The sequence below is a fragment of the Ovis canadensis genome, chromosome 18, assembly GCF_042477335.2.
Source record: "Ovis canadensis isolate MfBH-ARS-UI-01 breed Bighorn chromosome 18, ARS-UI_OviCan_v2, whole genome shotgun sequence".
Lineage (NCBI taxonomy): Eukaryota > Metazoa > Chordata > Mammalia > Artiodactyla > Bovidae > Ovis > Ovis canadensis.
Window position 1 is genome coordinate 55,215,212 of NC_091262.1, and position 26,007 is coordinate 55,241,218.

A 26,007-nucleotide genomic window follows, 5' to 3' on the forward strand; every position below is an offset into this window, starting at 1 on the left:
CACCTCCAACTCTTTACAACCCCATGGACTGCAGCCTGCCAGGCTCCCCAGTGCCTCACACACATCTACTGAGTAAGGTAAACACCCCCAAAACAAATAAATGAACAGTCAGTACAGCTAAGCCTTATAAGAAATCTTTCCCATTAAGAGTAGCCTAAGAGAAAGGAAATATGTGCACATGTACAATTTGTAGATTGAGAAGGAGGAACTTTATAAGTTTTCTATGCTCTCTGTTAAGTAGGAGGTAAAAACAACTGGTTAGTCGTAGTAGGAGACAGTAGGGTTGAAGATTTATGGAGAGTAGCTAGGTGCCTAGCTCATTTCTATTGAAATTAAAACATAAGTCAGATTCAAATTCTGAATTCTGAGCACTACTGCCTTAAAACAGAGTCATGTGATTTCATGTAAACTGTACACCAAAATTTCATGCATTCTTATAACTTAAAAAATGCTCAGTAAAAAGAATCAGAAGGATCACTAAGAAGAAATGAATGCCTTGAATAGAGTTTGAAAAAAGCATCATAACAGTCTATAACCTTTAGGTACTGAATGTACCAGTTTTATTATTAAGTAAAAGTCAGTTATATCCATAGATGGGAAAGCAAAGTCTTGAAGAGATATCTGTACACCCATGTTTTAGCAGTGTTATCACAACAGCTAAAAAGTGGAAGCAACCCAAATTTCCACCAGCTAACAAACGGATAAGCAAATTGTGGTAATGTGGTAATGTATATAATAGAATATTATTCATCCTTAAAAATGGAGGAAATTTTGACACAAGTTACAATATGGATGAAGCTTGAGGACCTAACAGTGAGTGAAATAAACCACTTAGAAAAAGACAAATACTGATGTATTCCACTTATATGATGTACCTAGAATAATTAAATTTATAGAGACAGAAAATAGAATGATGGCTGCCAGGAGTAGGGGGACAGAGGAATGAATAGTTACCACTTAACAGTATAGGATTTCAGTTTTACAGGATGAAAAGGATTCTAGGGATGAACTATGGTGACGGTTGCACAATATGAATGTACTTAATACCACTGATGTACTTAAAAATGACTGAGACAGTAAACTGTCGTGTTTTTGTTGTGTTGTCCAGTCACTAAGCCATGTCCGACTCTTTGGAAACCCCATGAACTGCAGCACAAGCTTCCCTGTCTTTCACTATCTCCCTGAGTGTGCGCAAAATCATGTACATTGTGTCAGTAACGCCATCCAAACATCTTATCATCTGTCATCCCTTCTCCTCTTGCCCTCAGATCTTTCCCAGCATCAGGGTCTTTTCCAATGAGTTGGTTCTTCGCAACAGGTGGCCAAAGTATCAGAGCTTCAGCTTCAGCATCAGTCCTTCCAGCGAATATTCAGGGTTGATTTCCTTTAGGATGGACTGGTTTGATCTCCTTGCTGTTCAAGGGACTCTCAAGAACCTTCTGTAACACCACAGTTTGAGAACATCAGTTCTTTCGTGCTCAGCCTTCTTTACGGTCCAACTCCTGCTGCTGCTGCTGCTGCTGCTGCTACATCCATACATGACTACTGGAAAAATCACAGCTTTGACTATATGGACCTTTGTCAGCCAAGGGATGTTGTGTATTTTACCACAATAAAAAACTGGGGGGGATGTCAGTTATTTGAATATGTATTAAAGTGAAAGTTGTTCAGTTGTGTCCAACTCTCCGTGTCCCCATGGACTATACAGCCCATGGAATTTTCCAGGCCAAAATATTGGAGGGGGTAGCCTTTCCCTTCCGGCAAAGGCGATGGCACCCCACTCTAGGGCTCTTGCCTGGAAGATCCCATGGACGGAGGAGCCTGGTGGGCTGCAGTCCACGGGGTCACTAAGAGTCGGGCACAACTGAGCGACTTCACTTTCACTTTTCACTTTCATGCACTGGAGAAGGAAATGGCAACCCACTCCAGTGTTCTTGCCTGGAGAATCCCAGGGACAGGGGAGCCTGGTGGGCTGCCGTCTAGGGGTCGCGCAGAGTCAAAGACGACTGAAGCAACTTAGCAGCAGCAGCAGCAGCAGCAGCCTTTCCCTTCTCCAGGGGATCTTCCCAACCCATGGATTGAACCCAGGTCTCCCGCATTGCAGGTGGATTCTCTACCAGTTGAGCCATAAGGGAAGCCCATATATTAAAGGGCAGCATAAATAACATAGTTATTTTAAAAGAAAAAAAAAATTTCTTTAGAGACTGATGTAATTAAAACAAATTTATACCAGGTGTCATATATTTGTTTATATCAGATAACACAACAGACACTAAAGGTTTGAGATACCAACTTAGAGAAGGGGACTTAAAAAAAAAAACAACGTAGTTTAGAAAAACTAATATTTACAAACTCCAGAAACAATGAAAACAGCAGCAAAGAACACAAGAGCACTACAACCAGAAAGATACAGCATGGCTACAGGAATAACTAAAGAACAGTCAAGTACCTAAAGTTTATTTAAGGCTGGTAAACTGGAAAATGGTAAGAATCTAGGGAGAGAGACTTTTCTGGTGGTCCAGGCTTAAGAATCTGCCTTCTAATGCAGGGGATGTGGATTAAATCCCTTTTATGGGAAATAAGATCCCACATATCATGGAGCAACTAAGTCTGTGTGCCACGCAACTAAAGAGAAACTTGTGCACTGCAACTAAGATTCAGCACAGCGAAAAAAAAGAATCTAGGGATGACTGTAACAGAAGACATAAGAAATAAGAAAGATTCTGGAAAGAACAAGAAGACTTGAAGAAAACTAGAGTCCACAAAGTTCAGCAGAGATAGAATACTATCCTGCAGGTAGGCTCCAAACAAAACGCAACACAAGAACAGTAAATTATTGCCATGTAGATGAAATTTGAAAAAATGACAATGATGGGACATTTGAGACTGACAGCAGTCTATATAGGAAGTTATCTGAATAACTCAGAGAATAACAACTGAGAGACCCATTATAAACAGTTAAAGATTTAAGAAAACAAATTTATGGAAAGGCCAAAGATTAAAATTACAATCAATGACTTTTAAAAACCAGTATTAGGAAGGCCATTCCGGGAAAAAATGGAAATGAAAATGAATTTTAAGAAAAGGGCCAGGGCTTCCCTGGTGATCCGACGGATTAAGAATCCTCCTGTCAATGTAGGGGACACCTATTAATCCCTGGCTTGAGAAAATTCCACATGATGCCGCAGGGCAACGAGGCCCATGGGCCACAGCCATTGAGACTGCTCCCTAGAGCCCATTAGCCACAACTACTGTGCCTGCACACTCTGGAGCTCGTACTTTGCAACAAGAAGTCATCGTTATGAAAAGTTCTCACACCACAACTAGAGAAAGTCTGTGCAACAGTGAAGACCCTGCACAGCCAAAAGTAAGAAAATGTCTTTCCAATTTCAAGATAATGGGACTGAAACATATTAGTTGAAGAAAATCTCTCAGAAAAAAAGCCAAAATGAGAAATTCAGGAAAACAGAAGAAAAACTTTATATTAGTAGGTCCATCATCAATTGAACAAAAAAAAACCATCCTAAGGACTGGACTGCGATAACCCTTCTCAAAAAGATTAGTACTACCTCCCCTAAAGGCGGTGTTTGGAAACATCTGGGGACATTTCTAGTTGTCCTCAAAACTAGTAAGTTATTTTGGCATTTAGTTCCTGGGAGCCACAGTGCTCAACCCCCTCACAACTCAGTACAGCTCAACACAAAAACAGTACTACCTAAATGCCCATGAGAAACATTGGACTATGGACAAAAAGAATTCTCTCAATGCCTGACACGGTATGTATTTTCATAAAATTTATCACCACCGGTACAAACAAAAGATACCTAGAAAAATTCAAATAACACATACAAGAGAAAAAAGGATCAGGAATCTGAACAGAGGCTTCTCTGGTGGTCCAGCGGCTTAGACTCCGCACTCCTAATGCACAGGGCCCAGGCTCCATCCCTGGTCAGGAAACTAGATCCCATGTGATGCAACTTAGAGTTCACATGCTGCAACTGAAGATTCCAAGTGTCCCAACTGAAAGATCGCTCATGCCACAGCGGAGATCGGGGATTCTGCACGCCACAACCAAGACCTGGAGCAACCAAGTAAATGAATGCTTTCAGAGAAAAAACCAAGCAAACGAAAAACCAGAATCTGAGCAGCATCAGACTCTTCAAAAGCTATACTGAAAATTCAAAGACGAGAGAAATGTCTTCGAAATGTTGATGGAAACTTATTTCCAGTCAAACTACCAATTAAAATAAAACAGATTTTTTTTTTCTTTAAAAAGATACAAGTCCCTAAAATTTACCTCCTGTGCACCTTTTCTCAAGAAACAACCAGATAACATATTTCAGCCAAATAAAAGACTAAATAAGCCAAACAGGAGGCAGAAAGGGAACCAATATAAACAGGTAGGGGGGAGGGGTGGGAAGGGTGGTGGTGGTGCAGGGGATCCCCTTTATGAAGAGGGCAGAAGTTTCAGAATAGTAACTGTACACAAAAGTCTAGATCAGAGCAAGGAGAATGACAGTTCTGAAGTAAGTTCTCCCCACTCCAATTCCTCCACAAGAAAGAGGCAGAACTAACAGACAATGAAACCCTGACAGATTAGTAAAAGCTTTCAGAAAAACAGCAATAGGTACACAGGAAACTAAGCAAATTTTAAAAAAGCGGGGGACGGGGCAAGTAACTCCAAGAAAAACAAAAACTTTACAGAAAAGAAACAGGACTCATAGTACACTTTTTGTCCCACAAATTATACATAAATTATTAGACTTGACTCATTATTTGTATGGTCATAGTAACATAAAAGTTAATGATTTACCTAACTTTATTACCTATACTGAAATACAGTAAAAGGAGACGTGGGAAGTGTGATAAACTCTCACAGCATATACAGGGTTAGGTCCTTTATCCATGGACTCTGGCATCCACTGGGGGTCTTGGAATATACCTTTTGCTGATAAAAGGGGACTACCGAAGAGAAAAAGTTCTGAAAAGATATACACCCCAAAGCAGTGTTGTTCCTAGAAAACTAAGATTATCAAAAGAATCACTATATTTGACATTTCTGTAGCCTTACTTTCATATATTACTTTAACAATAACTAAGAGTCGGATACGACTGAGCAACTTCCCTTTCACTTTTCACTTTCATGCATTGGAGAAGAAGTGGCAACCCATTCCAGTGTTCTTGCCTGGAGAATCCCAGGGACAGGGGAGCCTGGTGGGCTGCTGTCTATAGGGTCACACAGAGTTGGACACAACTGAAGTGACTTAGCAGTAGCAGCAAGAATTAAAAACTAATGTAAAAAATTTACAAAATAAATAAAAGCAACTGAGTCCAACCACACAACAAAAATTCAAAACATCATAAAATAAGATCTTCATGAATAAACAATGGTATTTGTTAAGCTTTTAAAGAAATCAATCAAAAAAGAAAATGGGGAAAAGATAACTCATTGTAAGTACAAAGTTCAACTTGCTGTTTGATGATAAAGTATCCTTCAACAGTGTCTGTGTCTCCCTCTCTTCCTCTCTTTATACATATGCATAAAGAAACAATTCATTTCTGAAATATTTGTTTCAATAAAAGAAAATACCTATCTTACAATGTTTGCTGGGCCTTTTTTTAAATAAGGAAAACAGAAAAGTTGCCAGTAATCCTACGACCCAAAGATCACAAAGTTTATTTTAAAACATTTGTAGTGCGTTGTTCAATATATTTTTTAACATAGCTGATTTCACACGTAACATGGATCTCTGCTTTTCAGCTTATCATAAGCACTGTCTAGTCATTAAACATTCTTCATAAAAATCATTCACTATTTTTGACAGAAAATAGTAATCCCCACTCCCATGCATTAATCCCAAGCACAGATTCATTTTAACTGAAACTGTGATCTCTTACACTCTATTTCCCACAAGGGGGAGACAGAACTTTTTAAAAAATATCTTATAATAAAAAACAAAGTTTGGTTTCATTCCAATATCAAATGAGGAGATAAGGGAAGAGTAGTCATTTACTACTGGTGTTATCTCTATCTGGTGGGCTTTTTCCCCTATTATGTACTACAAAAATTACAATTCAGTTTCTCATATCTAAGAACTTAAGTGGAATGTCCTCAGCAACTTCACTCATTTAACAAAGATTTAGCAAACACCTATTATGAGGCTTTCCTGGTGACTCAGTGGTAAAGAATCCCTCTGCAATGCAGAAGACACAGGTTCAGTCCCTGGGTCTGGAAGATCCCCTGGAGAAGGAAATGGCAACCCCCTTGAATCCAGTATTCTTGCCTGGGAAATCCCATGAACAGAGCAGCCTGATGGGGTATAGTCCATGGTGTTGCAACAATTAGACACAACTTAGCAACGAAACCACAACGACTATCACCATTATGTGCCAGACCCTTTACTGTCACATTAGGTATACATGAGTTTTCTAGAAAAACATAGAGCCCTCCTTTCAAAAAGTTTACAATCAATCTTAAAGAGGGAGGGGAGTATTTTTAGAATTACAAGTTACAGTAAATATTAAGAGCAAAATGACCAGGGTATACGCTGATATATGCAAAGTATAAAGATGTGTAATTAAATACATTTTAGAATCAACTACACCCCACCCTCTCTTTTTTAATATAACCTTATGAAAGTCTGGTCTACTTTTTAAAACTCTGGGGAAAAAACCAACAAAGGTTAATTTAGGCCACTCTGAAATAGTTTTATTGTCTGAGACAACTGTTGGTGGCATATTATCACACCCATCCATTGTTTCTCTATCACTGTGTTTATTCCTCTTCTCATCCACCCACCCCCTTTTTCCCTATTTCATTTTTCTGTCTTTCTCACTCCTTATTTCCTCAGGACTTCAGTAACAGACTTACAGCTTAAATAGAACTGCTTAATTAATGGCTTTCAAAGCTAAAACATTTGTGATTCCTAACTTAAAATTCAGACTAAATGCAAGCCATGAAACAACAAAGCATCATACAAAATTTAGTTCAAATATTACAAAACAAAAAAGCAATATAATAGAGTTTATTTTGAGGCAGAAGGCTGGTTGCTCACACATTTAAGAACACAGTGCAGGGACTTCCCTGGTGGCCTGGGGGATGGGGCTCAATCCTTAGATTCCACACGACGCAACTAAGACCCAGCACAGACAAATAAATAAATGAATACTAAAAAAAAAAAACAAAAAAAAAAACCCACAACAACAACCAGATACAAATGTTTCCTGAAACTTCAACACAACCATTCAACAATAGTAGGGTAGTTAAATCAACTATGGCATGTATAAGAAACAGACTACTATGCAGCTGCTTTTAAAACAAACAAACCAAAAAATTGCGAATGTTCTCACTAACAGACTTCAAATTCCAGGAAACGTTAAATGAAAATGCAAAGGGAAAAAGAGGTATATAGTTTATGAACTGTCGTATCAGAAAGAGAAGAAAATCAGTATACCTGTTTGTTTACATCTATCTGACACAGAAACTGGAAGCAGGACTTCCCCGGCGGGCTAGTGGTTAAGAATTCACCTGCCAATGCAGGAGACATGAGTTCGATTCCTGATCCAGGAAGACTCCACATGCTGTGGAGCAACTAAACCTTTCCAACACAACGACTGAGTCCACCCACAAGCTGCAACTACTGAGACCAGGAGCAGCAGCTGCTGAAGCCCACACGCCTAGAAGCCGTGCTCTGCAACAAGAGAAGCCACTGCAGTGAGACGTGTGCGTGCCGCATCGAAGGGTAGCCCCCACTCACCACAACCAGAGAAAGCCCTCACAGCAACAAAGACCCAGCACAGCCAAAAGCAAGTAAATAAATAGAAGTGTTTTTTTTTTTTTAAAGAAAAAATACACTGGAAGGATACATCTATTACTAATGAAAGTGGTTACTAATACAGAACTAAGGGTGGACGGGCTCATGGTACGCACCAGATTTAATTCAGAACCATGTATTAACTTGGAGAAGGCAATGGCACCCCACTCCAGTACTCTTGCCTGGAAAATCCCATGGACGGAGGAGCCTGGTGGGCTGCAGCCCATGGGGTTGCTAAGAGTCGGACACAACTGAGCAACTTCACTTTCACTTTTCACTTTCATGCATTGAAGAAGGAAATGGCCACCCACTCCAGTGTTCTTGCCTGGAGAATCCCAGGGACAGGGGAGCCTGGTGGGCTGCTGTCTGTGGGGTCGCACAGGGTCAGACACAACTGAAGCGACTTACCAGCAGTAGCATGTATTAACTATTCAAAAAATAGAGAGTCTGAAATGTTTTAAAAACTTTTACAAAGTCTATCTAAAGATGATCCAAAATATCACTACGCCATTTATAATTGCTCAGTTACATACAGCCTTTTAAATCTTGTGACACTGAGCCTATTCATTTAGTCATTTGTTTACAATTCTTTACTACTGAGGTAGTCCCAGAATTACCTTAAGATGGCAAACATATTGGTCAAAAGCAACTCAGCAGCACCTGGATTCATTACCTGTTTATTGTTTTATGTTGAGCAAGTCATTTAAACTCTTGCCCATTTTTCCTTCTAAAACAGAAATACTTGTTACCTATGATTTAGGGAGGGCGTCAAAATTAGAATGATTCCCAATGTACAGAAAACACTCTTTAAATGTTAACAGGTGTGGGACTTCCTGGTGGTCCTGTGGCTAAGACTCCCTCCTCCCAATGCAGAGAGCCCAAGTTCTATCTCTGTCAGGGAACTAGACCCCACATGCTGCAACTAAGAGCTTGCACCCCACAACCCACAACTAAGACTTGGTGCAGCCAAGTAAATAATTAAAAAAACATTAACAGGTGTTATTCTTAAAACAGTTTTTTTTAATGGACACATACTGCTTTCATCTATGTAATCAAACACCAGAGTGTTTCAAATGAATCCAACGAAAATTTGCAGCATACTCAAAATCCAGGAAGTTCTTATCAACAAGTAGTTTCAAAGTACTGGAAAGCAGGAAGTGAAAACAAGAAAAGAAAGAAAAGAAAAGCACAACAATGTAAACATACACAGTGCAAGCCACTGTGAGTGCAGAGAAGGGGTGATACACTGCTCGCTTAGCCTATCAGTAGAACCAATGACAATCTTACAGGTAAAGTGTTTAGAGAACCGGATTCTACCAAAATCCTTAAGTGACTTTTATCATGCCGGTTCCCAGATCTGGCTGAGTATCAGAATCACCAGCTATGCATTTTAAAAACACAGATTCCAACTCCAGACTACTGAATCACAGTGACCAGCGAACAACTGTGAGAATCTGTATCATGATTATTATAACTAGGTATTGGAAACACCACAGATCTTACTTACAATTAGAGACTACTATTTTATCTTCAGATAAAATAAATTTAATCATTGCCTTTGGTAGCTTCACTGGAAGGACAAGTAAAGGGAAGGGGATATTATAATTACTTGTTCCTTTAAATTATGCCATTAAAGCACCTTTTAAGATAAATAAGTGTTATAAGTAATGACTGCCACTTACTGAACAATTACTCATAAATGACTGGAAACAATGCCCAAGACCATTCCATCCCATGAATGTCAAGAGGAGGAGATACAGACAATTCAATTTTCAAAACGGCAAAAGCTCTAAACGGATACTTCACCAAAGATGACACACAGATGGTACATTAGGTGCTTAACACCATATGTCATTAGGGGAACTTCAAATTAAAACAAGGTTATCACTACACACCTAGTAGAATAGCTAAAATTCAAAATACTGACATCAAATGCTGACGAAATATGGAGCAACAAAAACTGTTCCTCAGTGATGGCGGATATACAAAACAGGCACAGCCACTCTGGAAAACTGGCAGTTTCTTAAAAAACTAAACATACTCTTACCATACACTGGAGCAATTAAGCTCCTTGCTATATAGAGTAAATGTCGATGTGCAATTACTCATAATTGCCAAAATGTGGAAGCAACAAAGATGTCTTTCAATAAGGTGAGGAGACAATAATCTGTGGTACAAATGTACAATGAAATATTAATTCAGGACTAAAAAGATCAGGCCACAAAAACAGTTAAGGAGGAACCTTAAATGCACACCACCAAGTCAAAGAAGTCCATGTGAAAAAACTACATACTGCATGATTCTGATTATGTGATCTTCTGGAAAAAGCAAAACTATGGAAGACAGTTAAAAAGAGCACTAGTTGTGTTTTCCTGACAGTTCAGCGGTTGACACACCACACTTCTACTGCAGGGGGCACAGGTTCAATCCCTGGTTGGGGAACTGGGAGTTCCAAGTTGCAAGTGTGGTTTGGGTTGGTGCAACCAAAACCAAACAACAACACAACAACAAAACGAGCCGCATTTGTCACGCATTTGGGTTAGGGAGGAAGGAATAGGTGGCACACAGGGGATTTTCAGGGCAGTGAAAAATCACTGGTTACCATAAAAATGGATGCATGTGATTATGTATTTGTCAAATCCCAAAGAACACACAGGACAGAAAGTGAACCCTAATGTAAACTATGGACTTTAGTTGATAATGTTGGGTTCATCAATTTTAACACGTACCACACCAGTAGAGCTCCTAATGTTAGGGGAGGTTTTGATGGGCAAGGTGTTATATGGAAACTGTCAGGTCAGTTCAGTTGCTCAGTCGCGTTCGACTCTTTGCGACCCCATGAATTGCAGCACGCCAGGCCTCCCTGTCCATCACCAGCTCCCGGAGTTCACCCAAACTCATGTCCATCGAATCAGTGATGCCATCCAGCCATCTCATCCTCTGTCATCTCCTTCTCCTCCTTTCCATATATGGAAACGGTACTTTCAGCTAGATTTTGCTATAAAGCCAAAATTGCCCTAAAAACTAAAGTCTAACCAAAAAACAACAACAAAAAAAGTCTAAACAACTAAAAAACAAAATTGATCTAAAAACTAAACTCTGAGAAAGAAAACACAACTTGCAAAAAAAAAATTAAATGGCATTTTTTTAAAAATGCTTTTTTAATAAGAAAAATATATTTCAAAGTTGAAAAAAAGTAACAGAGGCCTGGAATCCTCGTGCGTTGCTGGTGGGAAAGTAAAATGAGGCAGTCACACTGGAAAACATTTTGACAGGTTCCTCAAAGAAGTTGAACATGACCTAGCAATTCCATTCCTAGGTATATAATAGGAGGACTGAAAACATACATTCACACAAAAACTTGTGCATATATGTTAGCAAAAAGTGTAACAGAAACACTCAAATATCCACCAGCTGACAGACAAAATGTCATATACCCATACAACAGAATGTTATTCAGCCATAATGAGAAATACTGTAATCTGCTACACATAGTTGAACCTTGAAAACATTTCCTTAAGTGAAAGAATCTCTTCACAAGCTATATATTGTGATTCCTTTTATATACAATGTCCAGAATAGGCAAATCCTTGAGATATAAAAATCACTCTTATAGAGACAGAAATTAGTGATTGCCACCGGAAACGGGGAATTGGGACTAATTGCTAATAGGGACTAACTGCTGAACTGGGTGCATTTGCACGTGATAAAAATGTTTTGAGATTAGAGTGATGATGAGGACACAACATAGTCATACACTAAAAACCACAGAAATGTCGTCAATCTTCTGTATCCACAGGTTCTGCATCCATAGTAGATTCAACCAACTGTGCATGGAATATAGTCAGAAAAAAAAACTTCAGAAAGTTCCAAAAATCAAAGCTTAAATTTGCAACTGCAGGCAGCTGTTTACACTGTATTTACAACTACTTACATTGTACTAGGTATTATAAGTAATTTAGAAGTAATTTAAAGTATAGGAAGAATACGCAAATACACTATTTTTTATAAAGGACTTCAGAATCCATAGATAGAGGGGCAAGGTGGGTGTGGGAGTCCTGGAACCAATCACTTCACAGATACTGAGGGACAAGTATGAATTATATCGCAATTTCATTAAGAACTTAGGGTGGCCCTAAAGGATGAATGTTCCCGAGTTACTTAACATCAAGAGCTAACATCAGGAAAGATGTTTTGTGCTTTTCTGACAGAAGACCTCATCACCACCTGTGAAGTATTCTCATCCTCCAACACCACCCCAAAGAAGAAAATAAGCCAGTTTGGATCAAGCCCCTATATCCAACTAACTAAATTACAGGGGAAAACAAACAGGACAATGGAATGTGTTAAACTGTATTAGGGAAGCATGCAGCAAAACAAGACTCTGGGAATCTTTACAGGACCAAAGACTGATTTTTTCAACAGAAAGTAGCAAGGAAAAGGAAGAAAGATGGAGGGGGTGGTTCCAATCACAATGTGTTATTTGGATCCTGATTCAAACAAACTGTTCAAAGATAAGTGTGAAAACTAGTATTCAAACAGCAGGTATTTGATAATATTAAGAAATTACTGATTTTTCTTAATAATTTGGCAATGCAACTACAATTCTCTTTTAAAATCTTTATCTTTTAGATATATACTGACATATGCATGGATGAAACTGCATGTTTCTGGGACTTGCTTTGAAATAATTTGGGATAGGGTAGTGGACAGAAGTATAAGTAAAATAAGACTAGTCATGAGTTGTTACTGAGTGATGAGTGACAAGTTTATGGGTGGTTCTTGGTATTTATTTTTCACTGTGCTGGGTCTTCACTGCTTTGCTCTGGCTTTCTCTAGTGGTGAACGGGGGCACGTCTTCGTTGTAGAGCTTCTGGGCTTCTCATTGTGGTGGTTTCTCTTGTTCCAGAGCACGGGCTCTAGGAGCGAAGGCTTCAGCAGTTGTGGTGCCACAGGCTCAACTGCTCTGCAGCACGGCTGAATCTTCCCAGACCAGGGATTGAACCCAGGTTCGCTGCATTGGTAGGCAGAGTCTTATCCACTGCACCACTAGGGAAGTCCTGATAACTATGTTATTTGTGAATTTGTTTAAAACTCTCCATCATCTTTAAAAATTAAAGCAAGAGTACATGTAATACAATCATACTTACAATATAAAGGATGAACTCTTAAGAGAGGAGCATATATGGAGGAAAAGTGCTAGATTTCTCAAGAGAAATCATGCAGGAGGAACACTCTGAACTAAAACAATGGTAGTAAAGGAATTATAAGCACGGATTAAATCAGGGTTATTTCCTCAGGTCAGTAGCTAGGCTTCAAAGATATTAAAAGCCAAAAAAATTTTTTTAACTAGAAAAAGCTCCAAAGCTTTCAGTCTATATGCAAAGGAGACTATTTCCAAAAAATTAACAGTCACTAGATTAAAATACATGTATTAGGCTATTGAGACTATCTATATTAGAAAGTCCCTTGAATCACTATAGTAAAGTTCACACGTCCAGTGAAGATCTTTCCTGCTTCAGAACTTCTTCTAATGCTGTTGTTTTCCTCTGAAATACCTATAGTTAGGTACTCATACTTGAGATCTAAAAGTGTCCATATCCCCATAAAGGCTTCACAAAAATTAAATGGGTTATGGCTACATCATACTAAATGCTGGGCTGGATGACTCACAAGCTGGAATCAAGATTGCTGGGAGAAATATCAACAATGTCAGATATGCAGATGATATCACTTTAATGGCAGAAAGTGAAGAACTAGAGAATCTCTTGATGAAAGTGAAAGAGGAAAGTGAAAAAGTTGACTTAAAACTCAACGTTCAAAAAATGAAGATCATGGTATCTGGTCGTATCATTTTATGGCAAATAGATGGGGGAAAAGTGCAAACAGTGACAAATTTCATATTACTGGGCTCCAAAATCAACGTGGACAATTACTGCAGCGACAAAATTAAAAGACACTTGCTCCTTGGAAGAAAACCTATGACAAACCTAGACTGTGTATTAAAAAGCAGAGATCACTATGCCAACAAAGGACCATATAGTGAAAGCTATGGTTTTTCCAGAAGTCATGTATGGATGTGAGAGCTGGACCATAAAGAAGGCTGAGCACTGAAGAATTAATGCTTTCCAACTGTGGTGCCAGAGAAAACTTGGGAATCCCTTGGACAGCAAGGAGATCAAACCAGTCAATCCTAAAGGAAATCAACCCTGAATATTCACTGTAAGCACTAATGCTGAAGCTCCGATACTTTGGCCACCTGATACAAACAGCTGACTCACTGGAAAAACCCGGATACTAGGAAAGACTGAGGGCAAGAGAAGCGGGTAACAGAGGATGACACAGCTGGATGGCATCACTGACTCAATGGACATGAGTTTGAGCAAACCTTGGGAGATAGTGAAGGACACGGAAGCCTGGCGTGCTGCAGTTCATGGGGTTGCAAAGAGTCGGACACAACTTAGTGACTGAACAACAAACAACAACCTATGTATTAACTTAAAATAATTCTTAGCATATAAAAACGGCTCAATAATTGCTTAGGGAAAGCTCACTATCTACAACAGTTTCCCATTCTATTTATTTTCTCAACATCCTGTAAATTTCTGATTTATCACATTTTATTATGTCTAGAGTACAATTTCCAACAGCAGCAAGTTCCTTGCTTCATACATCATTATATATCCAGTACACAGCACAAAGTAACACTCAAATATATTCAATGAATAGTCATACTGGAATCAATAAACCCAAAGACTCAACATTTTTAGAAGAACCTACTGATCTCTTTAGCATCTACCAATGGGAAGGATGATAACAAACATTAACAAAAACAGGGAATAAAGGAGAATGATCAAGTTAAGTGTGCCTTGGTGGGGGGAAAGAGGGAGACATCTGAGATGAAATAAATAATGGATGTATTGACTCTGAAGCAGAAAATTTACAAAGAAAGTTAGAAATATTTCTCAGATATCTGAAAGTCAAAGATACAGTAGTGCCTAACAACACGGCTTCCAGAGGCAGCCTGCCTAGGGTTAAATTCCAGCTCTGCTACTCTTAGACCACTTAACCTCTAGGCCCAATAGCCTAGCATCAAACTAAACAAAATAACAACAAGAGAAACCAACTGTTCCCAACTCATTGGGTTTTTAGGATTTAAGGACGAAATACTGAAGCACTGGAATAACACTTAGCAAAAACAAGCAAGCAAACAAACAAAAAACCCTCTGTGTATTTCAGAATTTACAGTAAAAAGAACCAGAAACCCAGGTAACAATAACTGAAACCAAAGTAGAAGAAACATATGAAGAAAGATGATAAGTAGATCAAAAGGAAAATAAGGGATTACAGAGAAGAGACCAAAGAAAAGATTTTGAGGAAGAACTCTCAACAGCAGAATGTGCTGGTTAAGTATTTACTACGATCTGTAAGAAGGCAGCAAGATTTGGCAATTTGAAGGTCAACCACCGACAGAAAAAAGGGTCCTATTAAAGCTCAGTGGGGGGTAATGAGACAATAGAGCAAAAAGATTATACAGGATTAAAAAGTAAATGGAGAGAAGAATTATGTATTAATGGTCCCCAGACTTTTTGTTTCCAAGACTTAAAAAACAGGGAGACTATGACATAAGATTATGGACTCTTAATTCTACCAAATAATTTTTTTTTTTACTGTGTCACCATCATTTGAAATAGAAAAACTGCATAACAGCAAGACTTTATGAAGGCTGAAACTCTCAATAAAAGTAGTACTTTAATGAAAAATCTTTTTTATAATTTCATAGTAGATTCACAAAAATTTTGTAATAAAAAAGGAACAGGATTTGCAAATCATTATTCTAGACTATCTGAAGGAAACTCTGACAATAATAGATTAGAAGAGAAACACTTACTGCCCCCAATTCAAAAGGAACAAATCAAGTTATGTCTGAGAGAAATACCTCCTATTAATTTAAGATCTTTAAATGGCAGTATCTGTCTAGTTATGACAAACCTGTATGCCAGCGTATGCAAACACAGACACTAAAGGTTTACATTTGCTGGAGAATTAGTAATGTTAGAATACAAACACCAGGACTATATTTTCTACCTATCACTTGTGTCATAACTAGACCTACCCATATCATGGGGGCTCAATAAAACTCTTTTGAAACAGACTGCAGTGGTGTGTATGTTGTTGTTTACTTGCTAAGTCACGTGTGACTCTTTGTAACCCCACAGACAGTTTTCCACTAGGCTCCTCTATCCATGGGATTTCCCAGGCAAGAATACTGGAGTAAGTTGCTATTTCCTTCTCCAGATGATCTTCCCCACTCAGGGATTGAACCCACATCTCTATAATAAATTGTAAGTCAGACTCTATTTCTACAAAATATACTAAGACAATAACAGCAGTTTCAAGAGTGGTGAGAAGACCACAGGCTTTGGATTCAGACGAACCCAGGTTCAAATCTGAGTTGCAATACTCATAGCTGGCAAACAGTTACTTACATTGTTGAAGTGTGTCTCCTTATCTGTAAAACAGGAATGATACTGACCTCATCACTTTAAAATACTGATGAAAGGGCAGTTCCATTCTATATAATGTGAACTGGCTAAATCCTAAAAACAGTCCTTTTTTTCCAAGTCCTAGGCCAATTCAATCCAAATCTCTGGAAGATGAAACAGAGGCCTGCATATTAAGGGGGTTGGGGCGGGAGGGATTTCCAGTGATTGTCAGTAGCACTCTCACTTAGAAATCACTGTCCTGGAGCCTTACTAACATAACAGAGCTTTTACCTGAGTCCCAGGTAAGGAACCCTCACAAAAATAAGAGTTTTAAGATATTCTTTGGTTTAGCTCCAATCTTCTAAGGAGCAGCTTCATCCAAAATTCCTTTTACAGAAAAGAGAACCATACTGCGAAGTTTTGGTTTAAAAACCTTTCCAAAGCCAGGAAAAATAAAATCCACGTTGAAATTTTACATCAAAAGGAGGTATACATTAGCCACTTTGTAGTCATTACTGAATAGTTTTAGTACTAAACACTTTAAGTAATGCATAGATGAACAGTATACTCAAGGCTGTATACCAAATGATATGCAAGTTATCTTACTTCTATGTTATCTTTCTTAAATTAAGCCTAAGTTTACAGTTTAAATCTATTCATGCTTCATGTAAACTCTCCCAATACATTTTCCATACATTTTAAAATGGACATCTCACAAGCATTCTTACTAAAGACTTTGGACATGTAAAACAAATTCAATATTCCAAATTAACTAAGTAGCCCAATAAAACATTATAGAGAAATATAAAGAAGAAAAACACACAATCATGAACCTTTTGTTCCAAAAGAATCAGTGTGACATAATAAAAATTCCTAGGGGGAAAAAAATCAAGAGTCTAGACAAACACCGTATAACTTCTTCAAAGTAAGTAAACAAAAAGTTTAAAATGGCTATATCCGAACTAATGTGCCAACAGTAGATACACTGAAAGCAAGCAAGCAAAATGAATTTTCCTTAAAAGACTTCTGTTAAGAGGAGAATTAGAAGGCAAACCAAAAGCTAAGGTAAACAATGTAGACCTCAAGTTGCACAGATTTTTACTAATTCAGACACAAGTAAGACATTTTGTGAAGCTTACCAATGACTAATGTTTTCACTAACTTAGAAAGTGTTTAAATTAAAGCTTTTCCACAACAGTACAAAGGTTATAAATGCTGTATTAGGGACTGGCGAAGTATTATTTAGTGAGCCTAGGCTTCAATGCATTTGTAAATGCAGTTTTCAGAAATAAATGCCTTTTGCACATGGTGTTAATAGAAAGTTGTTCATCAACAGAATTGTTTGTCCCAGATATTTTAAAGCAGAGCACACAGAAAAGAAACAACACTTTTGATATATTTTTAAAAGCCCAATAGTGTATCAAAGCACTAAAACGCTGAATTGCCAACTTGATAAAGTGAATTCACTTTTTTGATAAAGTGTCAAAATATATGTCTTACTTTTAAAAAGTTTTGACTTTCCCCACTTTGTAGAGACAAAAAGTCGACTGGTTCAATATCAAACTGAAGATATATGTATTTGTTTCAGGACAACCCTTTTAAGCTAATCCAATCTTCTTTCAACGTTACATTTCCCTAATCATTCACCCCAGACATATATGACACGTATATCAGTGAACAATACCACATACACTCTAAATATACAGCAGTCTGAAGAACAGGTGCAGCACTATTTAGATGCCTGCTTTTTCCCTTCTAAGCCTAAATTTGCCTTGGAAAGTGATTTTAAAATAAACACAAACATCCGAAAGAGTTGAACAATCCTGTTAAAAAGATGTAGCTCTTCTGAAATCCAAGACATAAGCCCTTAAACTACCAACATCTTCCAAAAGTTAGGTGAACCAATATCTCAAAAGTTTCACCTTAAGACCGAGTCCGGCTCAATTATGAAGGCTCCTAAGGATATTTAACTCTGCTGCCCCTGTGCGAGCTGGTAACATGAAACAAATACGTTTTACTCCAAGCTAACATTAAATCTTTTCTCAATCGTTTCCTGAGGACGGCACAGATAGTCTGGTTTGGCGTTTTGTGTGTAAAGATGGGAATGAAGGAGAGGAAGGCCTGGTGAAGGGTACTCTAAAAGAAAAAGTCGGTACAGAGCAGCGCTGATGAGTCAGTCACTAAGGACGAACTCAAAGGGAATCGAAGTGAATAAGGCAGCATCCCAGGTAAAAAGGTACTTAAAAGTTGGCGGTAGGAAATGAAAACTTCACAGGTCAGCCGCAAGCCATTGTGCGCGGCAGCAGCCCTGGAAAGAAGCGTGGCTGTCAAAGAGTAAGGGCTCCCAACTCCGGGGGAGGGGGGCAGTCACGCCAAATCGGAAACAGGGGGGTGATCCGGGAAAAGGTGGTAAAATCCCCAACCCAGTCCCTCTCCTCGGGTTCTCCATCTTAAGAGGCAGAAACAGGAGCCAGCGCAGTGCCCGACAGCCCCACGCCGGATTCTCCCACAGAGAGGAACTCGGCCCCAAACCCCGGAGGCCCGCGCAGAACGCCTCCGGAGGAGCCCCCGCAGACGCCATACTAAAAGCCAAAATGGCTGCCCCAAGGAAGCCCGCACCGCGCAGCCAGTGAGGTCTGGGTAACAAGCTTCTGCGGGAAAGGGGGAGGGGGGTTCTAGAAGAGCCGTCTCCAGGACTATCGCCCCCCGAGCTGCACAGGTAGGTTCCTCTCGGTCTCCCAAGGCCTCGAGTTCCGAATGAGGGGAGTCCCGGCCCCACCCCCCCCCACCCCCAGCCGGGAACCCAGCCGCCGCAGCCGTCCCGCATACCGACCCCAGCGAGGTACCTGTAGTTCGGCCCGCTCCACCTCCCAGTGCGCCCGCTCCATCTCGAACCGAGCCCACTCGTGCTGAATGTAGTGCAGGATCCCTGGGATAGTGTACTGCTGCGGCCGGGACAGCTCGGGGCCTGCCGCGGGACCCGCTCCCTCGGCGGCCGGAGGACCCCCGCCGCCCGCCGCTCCATTCCCCCCTGGCGAAAGGCTCATGTTCCCCCCGGGTCCTTGCTGCTGCCGTGGAGGGGACGCCATCGCCGGGCCGCCACCACCGCCTCCGGCGAGCTCGTCCATTGTGTGTGGGGCCCCGGCCGGGGCGCAGGGCGAGACGCCGACGGCTGGGGGAAGGGCCGGAGAGGGTGGCCCCGCGCTAGCGGCGGGGCGGAGGCCGGCAGAGAGAGGGGCAGGGAGGGGGTCGTTGCTGTATGCCTGCCGTGGGTCAGAGCAGGGAGCTGCCGGCCGCCGCCATTACAGTCCCTCCTCCATCTGCCCGTCTCACTCACTCACTTTAGGGGAAGGGGGGGCCGCGGCGGGAGTGGGAAGCGGGGGCAGGGTTGGGAAGGGGATAGACGTAGGGCCGCCGCTCCCGCGCAGCATGCTGGGTAGAGAACGCCGATGCCGCCGCTCGCCTACTAGCCAAATAGAGTCCGGCCTCACCCTACGCAGGCGTACTGAGGACGCAGTCGGCCTGCCGTTAGAGGCGGAGAAAGAGCTCGGCCCCGCCCCTAGGCCAGCCCCCAGGCTCGCTGGAGGTGTCTGGTGGCCGGGACCGGATTGTGGGTCACCGTCTCCGACATTTGGGAGGGAGTCGGTTTCTGCCTTTTCAGGAGTGGGTTTCCCTCGCTCAGCCAATCCACTCAGCGCCATTTCCCACTCAAGAGTCTCAGAGGCGCTTCTGCCTTCGGAGTTGGGTTTTAACCTGAGTGGTCCCTCTAGCCGGCCGCAGCCGGTCCCGGATTCCTGACGTTTCTTTTGCATTCCTTGCGTGTTTCTGGCAGTCCCAGAGGATCGGGCCTCTTTCTCTGCTTGTCACCCGCTCTTTCTCTGGTTTCCTAGCACCAGTCAGTTCCCGGGGCTTTGGGGACGTTCTCTTTTGACAAATAGCCCAGATCCTCTAGGAAGTGAAGACTGATTCCCTGTGTCCGGGCTCTGGTTCCAAAGTCTGTGCTCCCCCCAGTCGCAAGTTGCAACCTGTACCACTTTGCCTCACTGTTTTCCAATTCTGGGGTGGGCTGTGTTTGGGGCGTTTGAGAGAGGAGCAGGAGCGATTGTTTTCATTTTTCTCTTGGGAGAAGGGAAGGTGAAAAACTTTAGATCTTGATAGTGGATAGAGGGAGAAAGAAAACTTAAAGGAGGCTGATTAACAGACGTTTTAGAAGTGAATGGGGCTCACAAATATTGTCATTCATAGCAGAATCTTTTTATTTATTTCAATTGGAGGCTAATTACTTTACAGTATTGTAGTGGTTTTGCCATACATTGACATGAGTCAGCCATGGGTGTACATGTGTTCCCCATCCTGAGCCCCCCCCCCCCCACCTCCCTCCCCATCCCATCCCTCTGGGTCATCCCAGTGCTCCAGCCCGAAGCACCCTGTCTCATGCGTCGAACCTGGACTGGTGATCTGTTTCACATATGATAATATACATGTTTCAGTGCTATTCTCTCAAATCATCCCACCCCCACCTTCTCCCACAGAGTCCAAAAGACTGTTCTATACATCTGTGTCTCTTTTGCTGTTTCGCATATAGGGTTGTCGTTTCCATCTTTCTAAATTCCATATATATGCGTTAGTATACTGTATGGGTGTTTTTCTTTCTGGCTTACTTCACTCTGTATAATAGGCTTCAGTTTCATCCACCTCATTAGAACTGATTCAAATGTATTATTTTTAATGGCTGAGTAATATTGCATTGTCTATATGTACCACGGCTTTCTTATCCATTCGTCTGCTAATGGACATCTAGGTTGCTTCCATGTCCTGGCTATTATAAACGGACATCTAGGTTGCTTCCATGTCCTGGCTATTATAAACAGTTCATAGCAGAATCTTTTGATGGAAATAGAAAATAAGAGCATTGTGAAGACAAAATCCTAGATGAGTGGCCAAAAATGTTTTTCTTGGTTGTTTGCGTGAATATAATATACGCATAAAAAACAAGGTTAATTTTTTAAGTACCAGAGTACGTGTTTTTGTGTGCTTAGGTTGCCAGAAAACATTCTTAATGAACTAGTAAGCTTCTAAAAGTTAATGTAGCTAATAATCATTTGGTTAAAAAATAGGACAAAAATATTTAACAACCTAAGAGAAAAGATTCATTAATTACAGCTGTGCCAGGAAATCGCATATAAAATTCACTGCATTAATTTTTTTTTCTTCTCTACTACCAATAAAGATTTCACGACCATTTAGTGTGATTTCAGAGAGATAAAGTGATACATCTTGTTTTGTCATGTCTGCTTTACTGCTATTATTGTTTAATGGAAAGCAGATTGGACTTCTTACCCTTGCTGCCATATTTTATTTATATATGAAATAAGGTCTGAGATCACAGCATTAAGAACTATCTCTCCATTTTATAGAGAGACAGCCTGCTATTCAATCTAACATACAACCTGCTTATTCAATCTTGTTCTTTTTCAAGGGACCTCATAGCAGGTTAAAAGTTTACAAACACTATACTGCTTCAACACCTAGTATACACCAAAAGGAATTTGTGAGAGGATGTGGCTGACCTCTCTTACATTGGCATCAAAAGAAGAGGAATATACCCACTAACATTTCCTGATTGTACATCAAGCTCAAATAAAGACTGGGTTTATATTTTTCCTCCTCACCCACCTTCAAAACATCAAACTTTCTTCTATTACGCATCATGTTAAGTGGCACTGCATTCAAACCTGAGGCCTGGCAGTCATTCATTCTAGTACCTTCCAGTCCCTTTCTCAGTATTATCTTTTATCTATCCCATTATCTTCATACATGTCTTAGTTTAAACCTTTCCACCTCTACTCTTTACCCACTTTCTACTACCATTGATGTCTGAGTGATCTTCAAAAGGTAGGTCTGATCCTGTCATTCCCTGGTTACACTGTATTAATGATGACCAGATTTAGAATAAAGCCCAAATTTTAGCATAGCATATAAAAGTCCGTCTTTTTGCCTAATCTACCATCACACCATCATGGTACCCCATTCTTCTGTCCAGCTAAACTGCACCATTTTGAGTTCAGAAAATGTATTATGCTGTTTCATTTCCAAGAATTTAATACATGCTATACCCAACTGGCTTTCCTTCCCATCTTCCTTCTAAACTCAAATATTTCCTCCTCCAAGAAGCTTATTATTTAGAGACCTTATCTTAGTAATAGTATCCCATGCTGAACTCCTAATACTCACTACATTTATTTATCTTTAAAAATTAATTTAAATTAATTGGAAGCTAATTACTTTACAGTATTGTGGTGGTTTTTGCTATACATTGACATGAATCAGCCATGGGTGTACATATGTCCCCCATCCTGAACATCCCTCCCATCTCCCTCCTCATCCCATTCCTCTGGGTTGTCCCAGTGCCCTGGCTTTGAGTGCCCTGTTTCATGCATGGAACTTGGACTGGTCATCTGTTTTACATATGATAACATACATGTTTCAATGCGATTCTCTCAAGTCAGCCCACCCTCGCCTCTCCCTCAGAGTCCAAAAGTCTGTTCTTTGTATCTGTGTCTCTTTTGCATATAGGGTCGTCATTACCATCTTTCTAAATTCCATATATATATGCATTAGTATACTGTATTGATGTTTTTCTTTTTTGCTTACTTCTCTGTGTATAATAGGCTCCGGTTTCATCCACCTGATTAGAACTGATTCAAATGCATTCTTTTAAATAGCTGAGTAATATTCCATTGTGTATATGTACCACAGCTTTCTTATCCATTCGTCTGCCGATGGACAGCTAAGTTGCTTCCATGTCCTAGCTATTGTGAACAGTGCTTTGATGAACCTTGGGGTACATGTATCTCTTTCAGTTCTGGTTTCCACAGTGTATAAGCCCAGCAGTGGGATTACTGGGTCATATGGCAGTTCTATTTCCAGTTTTTTAAGGAATCTCCACACTGTTCTCCATAGCGGCTGTACTAGTTCGCATTCCCACCAACAGTGTAAGAGGGTTCCCTTTTCTCCACACCCTCTCCAGCATTTATTTTTTGTAAACTTTTTGATAGCAGCCATTCTGACTGGCATGAGATGGAACCTCACTGTGGTTTTGATTTGCATTTCTCTGATAATGAGTGATGTTGAGCATCTTTTCATGTGTCAGCTATCTGTATGTCTTCTTTGGAGAAATGTCTGTTTAGTTCCTTGACCCATTTTTGATTAGGTCGTTTATTTTTCTAATATTGAGTTGCATGAGCTGCTTGTATATTTTTGAGATTAATTCTTTGTCAGTTGCTTCATTTGCTATTATTTTCTCCCACTCTGAAGGCTGTCTTTTCACCTTGCTTATGGTTTCCTTCGTAGTGCAAAAGCTTTTAAGTTTAATTAGGTCCCATTTGTTTATTTTTGCTTTTATTTCCATTACTCTGAGAGATGAGTCATAGAGGAACTTGCTGTGATTTATGTCACAGAGTGTTTTGCCTATGTTTTTCCTCTAGGAGTTTTATAGTTTCTGGCCTTGCATTTAAATTGTGAATCCATTTTGAGTTTATTTTTGCACATGGTGTTAGAAAGTGTTCTAGTTTTATTATTTTATAGATGGTTGACCAGTTTTCCCAGCACCACTTGTTAAACGGATCGTCTTTTCTCCATTTTATATTATTGCCTCTTTTGTCAAAGATAAGTTGTCCATAGGTGCATGGATTTATCTCTGAGCTTTCTAGTTTATTCCACTGATCTATATTTCTGTTTTTGTGCCAGTACCATACTGTCTTGATGACTGTAGCTTTGTAGTATAGTCTGAAATCAGGCAGGTTGAGTCCTATTCTTCTTTCTCAAGATTGCTTTGGCTATTTGAGGTTTTTTGTATTTCTATACAAATTGTGAAGGTATTTGTTCTAGTTTTGTGAAAAATACCATTGGTAGCTTGATAGGGATTGCATTAAATCTATAGATTGCTTTGGGTAGTATACTCATTTTCACTATATTGATTCTTCCATTCATGAACATGGTACATTTCTCCATGTATTTGTGTCCTCTTTGATTTCTTTCATCAGTGTTTTATAGTTTTCTATATATAGGTCTTTTGTTTCTTTAGGTAGATTTATTTCTAAGTATTGGAGAAGGCAGTGGCACCCCACTCCAGTACTCTTGCCTGGAAAATCCCATGGATGGAGGAGTCACTGAGAGTTGGACACGACTCAGTGACTTCACTTTCACTTTTCACTTTCATGCATTGGAGAAGGAAATGGCAACCCATTCCAGTGTTCTTGCCTGGAGAATCCCAGGGACGGCGGACCCTGGCGGGCTGCCGTCTGTGGGGTCGCACAGAGTCGGACACGACTGAAGCGACTTAGCAGCAGCAGCAGCATTCCTAAGTATTTTATTATTTTCATTGCAATGGTGAATGGGATTGTTTCCTTAATTTCTGTTTTCCCATTGTTAGTGTATAGGAATGCAAGAAATTTCTGTATTAATTTTATATCCTGCAACATTACCATATTCATTGACTATCTCTAGTAATTTTCTGGTGGTGTCTTTAGGGTTTTCTTTGTAGAGGATCATGTCATCTGCAAACAGTGAGAGTTTTACTTCTTCTTTTCCAATCTGGATTCCTTTTATTCTTTTTCTTCTCTGATTGCTGTGGCTAAACTTCCAAAACTATGTTGAATAGTAGTGGTGAGAGTGGGCACCCTTGTCTTGTTCCTGACTTTAGGGGAAATGCTTTCAGTTTTTCACCATTGAGGATAATGTTTGCTGTGGGTTTATCACATATGGCTTTTATTATGTTGAGATATGTTCCTTCTATGCCTGCTTTCTGGGGAGTTTTTATCATAAATGGGTGTTGAATTGTGCCAAAGGCTTTCTCTGCATCTATTGAGATAATCATATGGTTTTTATTCTTCAATTTGTTAATGTACATTATATTTAAGTTGTCTATATATGTATTCCTCAGTAACACTCATACTAAACACTGTGAAAGCAAGACCTGTGCATACCAGGTACTATAAATCTTTGCTTTTGTATTTCTTTTTTAAAATTTCTGAATTGGCTGCTATTTTTTAGAAACTCTTGTTAGTCCTTGGTGATCCACTGAGAATCAGAGAGACATAATCTCCGCCTTCACAGACTTTCCAGTCTAGTTTTAGGTAAATTACTTAGCACCAAGCTCTCTTTCTTTCTCAAACTCTTGTCCAGATCTGTCTTAAAACTGTCTCTTGTGCTCTCTATTTGAAGAATTCCAGTTGAACTTCTCTACATTCACTTTGTCTATGGTTTCATGAATGTCCAACAATGCAATCCTAAACCATATTCTTCCCAGATCATAGTCATTTATCTGCAGATTGTAACCTCCTGGAGGGGCAGGACCTATGCCTCTATGCCTCTGTTGTTGGAAATGGTACCCCCAGTACCTGGCACAGTGAAATCTCCAATAAATGTTTGATGAATAACGTAAATTCAGACTGGACTTACCTAAATATTTTTTCTTCACCTCAATCATTTTTATCATTTTTTGCTACCATTGTACCAATTGTCTCTTGAGGTTCAATGACCAGAACTGTCCTGAGTACTAGTAGTAAAGGCAACAAAATCATCTCCTCTTTGGGGAAAATATATTTTACACCATTGATATTGTGCTTTGTGTACATGACTCCTGTGGACACTCTACAGCAAGCTCCTAGAATCTTGACCTCTGTAGGTAATAAGCTTTCCCAAGC

The 26,007-nt window shown here is 40.0% G+C and overlaps 2 protein-coding genes across 6 annotated transcripts in view; one reads left to right on the forward strand and one right to left on the reverse strand.

Moving 5' to 3' along the window:
- Positions 1-19,813, reverse strand: part of STRN3 (striatin 3) — a 104,628-nt gene extending 84,815 nt beyond the window's left edge. For all 4 annotated transcript variants that reach the window (XM_069559453.1, XM_069559451.1, XM_069559452.1 and 1 more), the window contains exon 1: positions 19,147-19,813. In XM_069559453.1, coding sequence (XP_069415554.1) covers positions 19,147-19,428 — 282 coding nt within the window. In that variant the 5' untranslated portion in view covers positions 19,429-19,813. The remainder of the gene's footprint in view (positions 1-19,146) is intronic.
- AP4S1 (adaptor related protein complex 4 subunit sigma 1) overlaps positions 18,848-26,007 on the forward strand; it is a 45,432-nt gene continuing 38,272 nt past the window's right edge. For both annotated transcript variants that reach the window (XR_011250292.1, XM_069559465.1), the window contains exon 1: positions 18,848-19,019. The gene's annotated coding sequence lies outside the window, so the exon portion shown is untranslated. The remainder of the gene's footprint in view (positions 19,020-26,007) is intronic.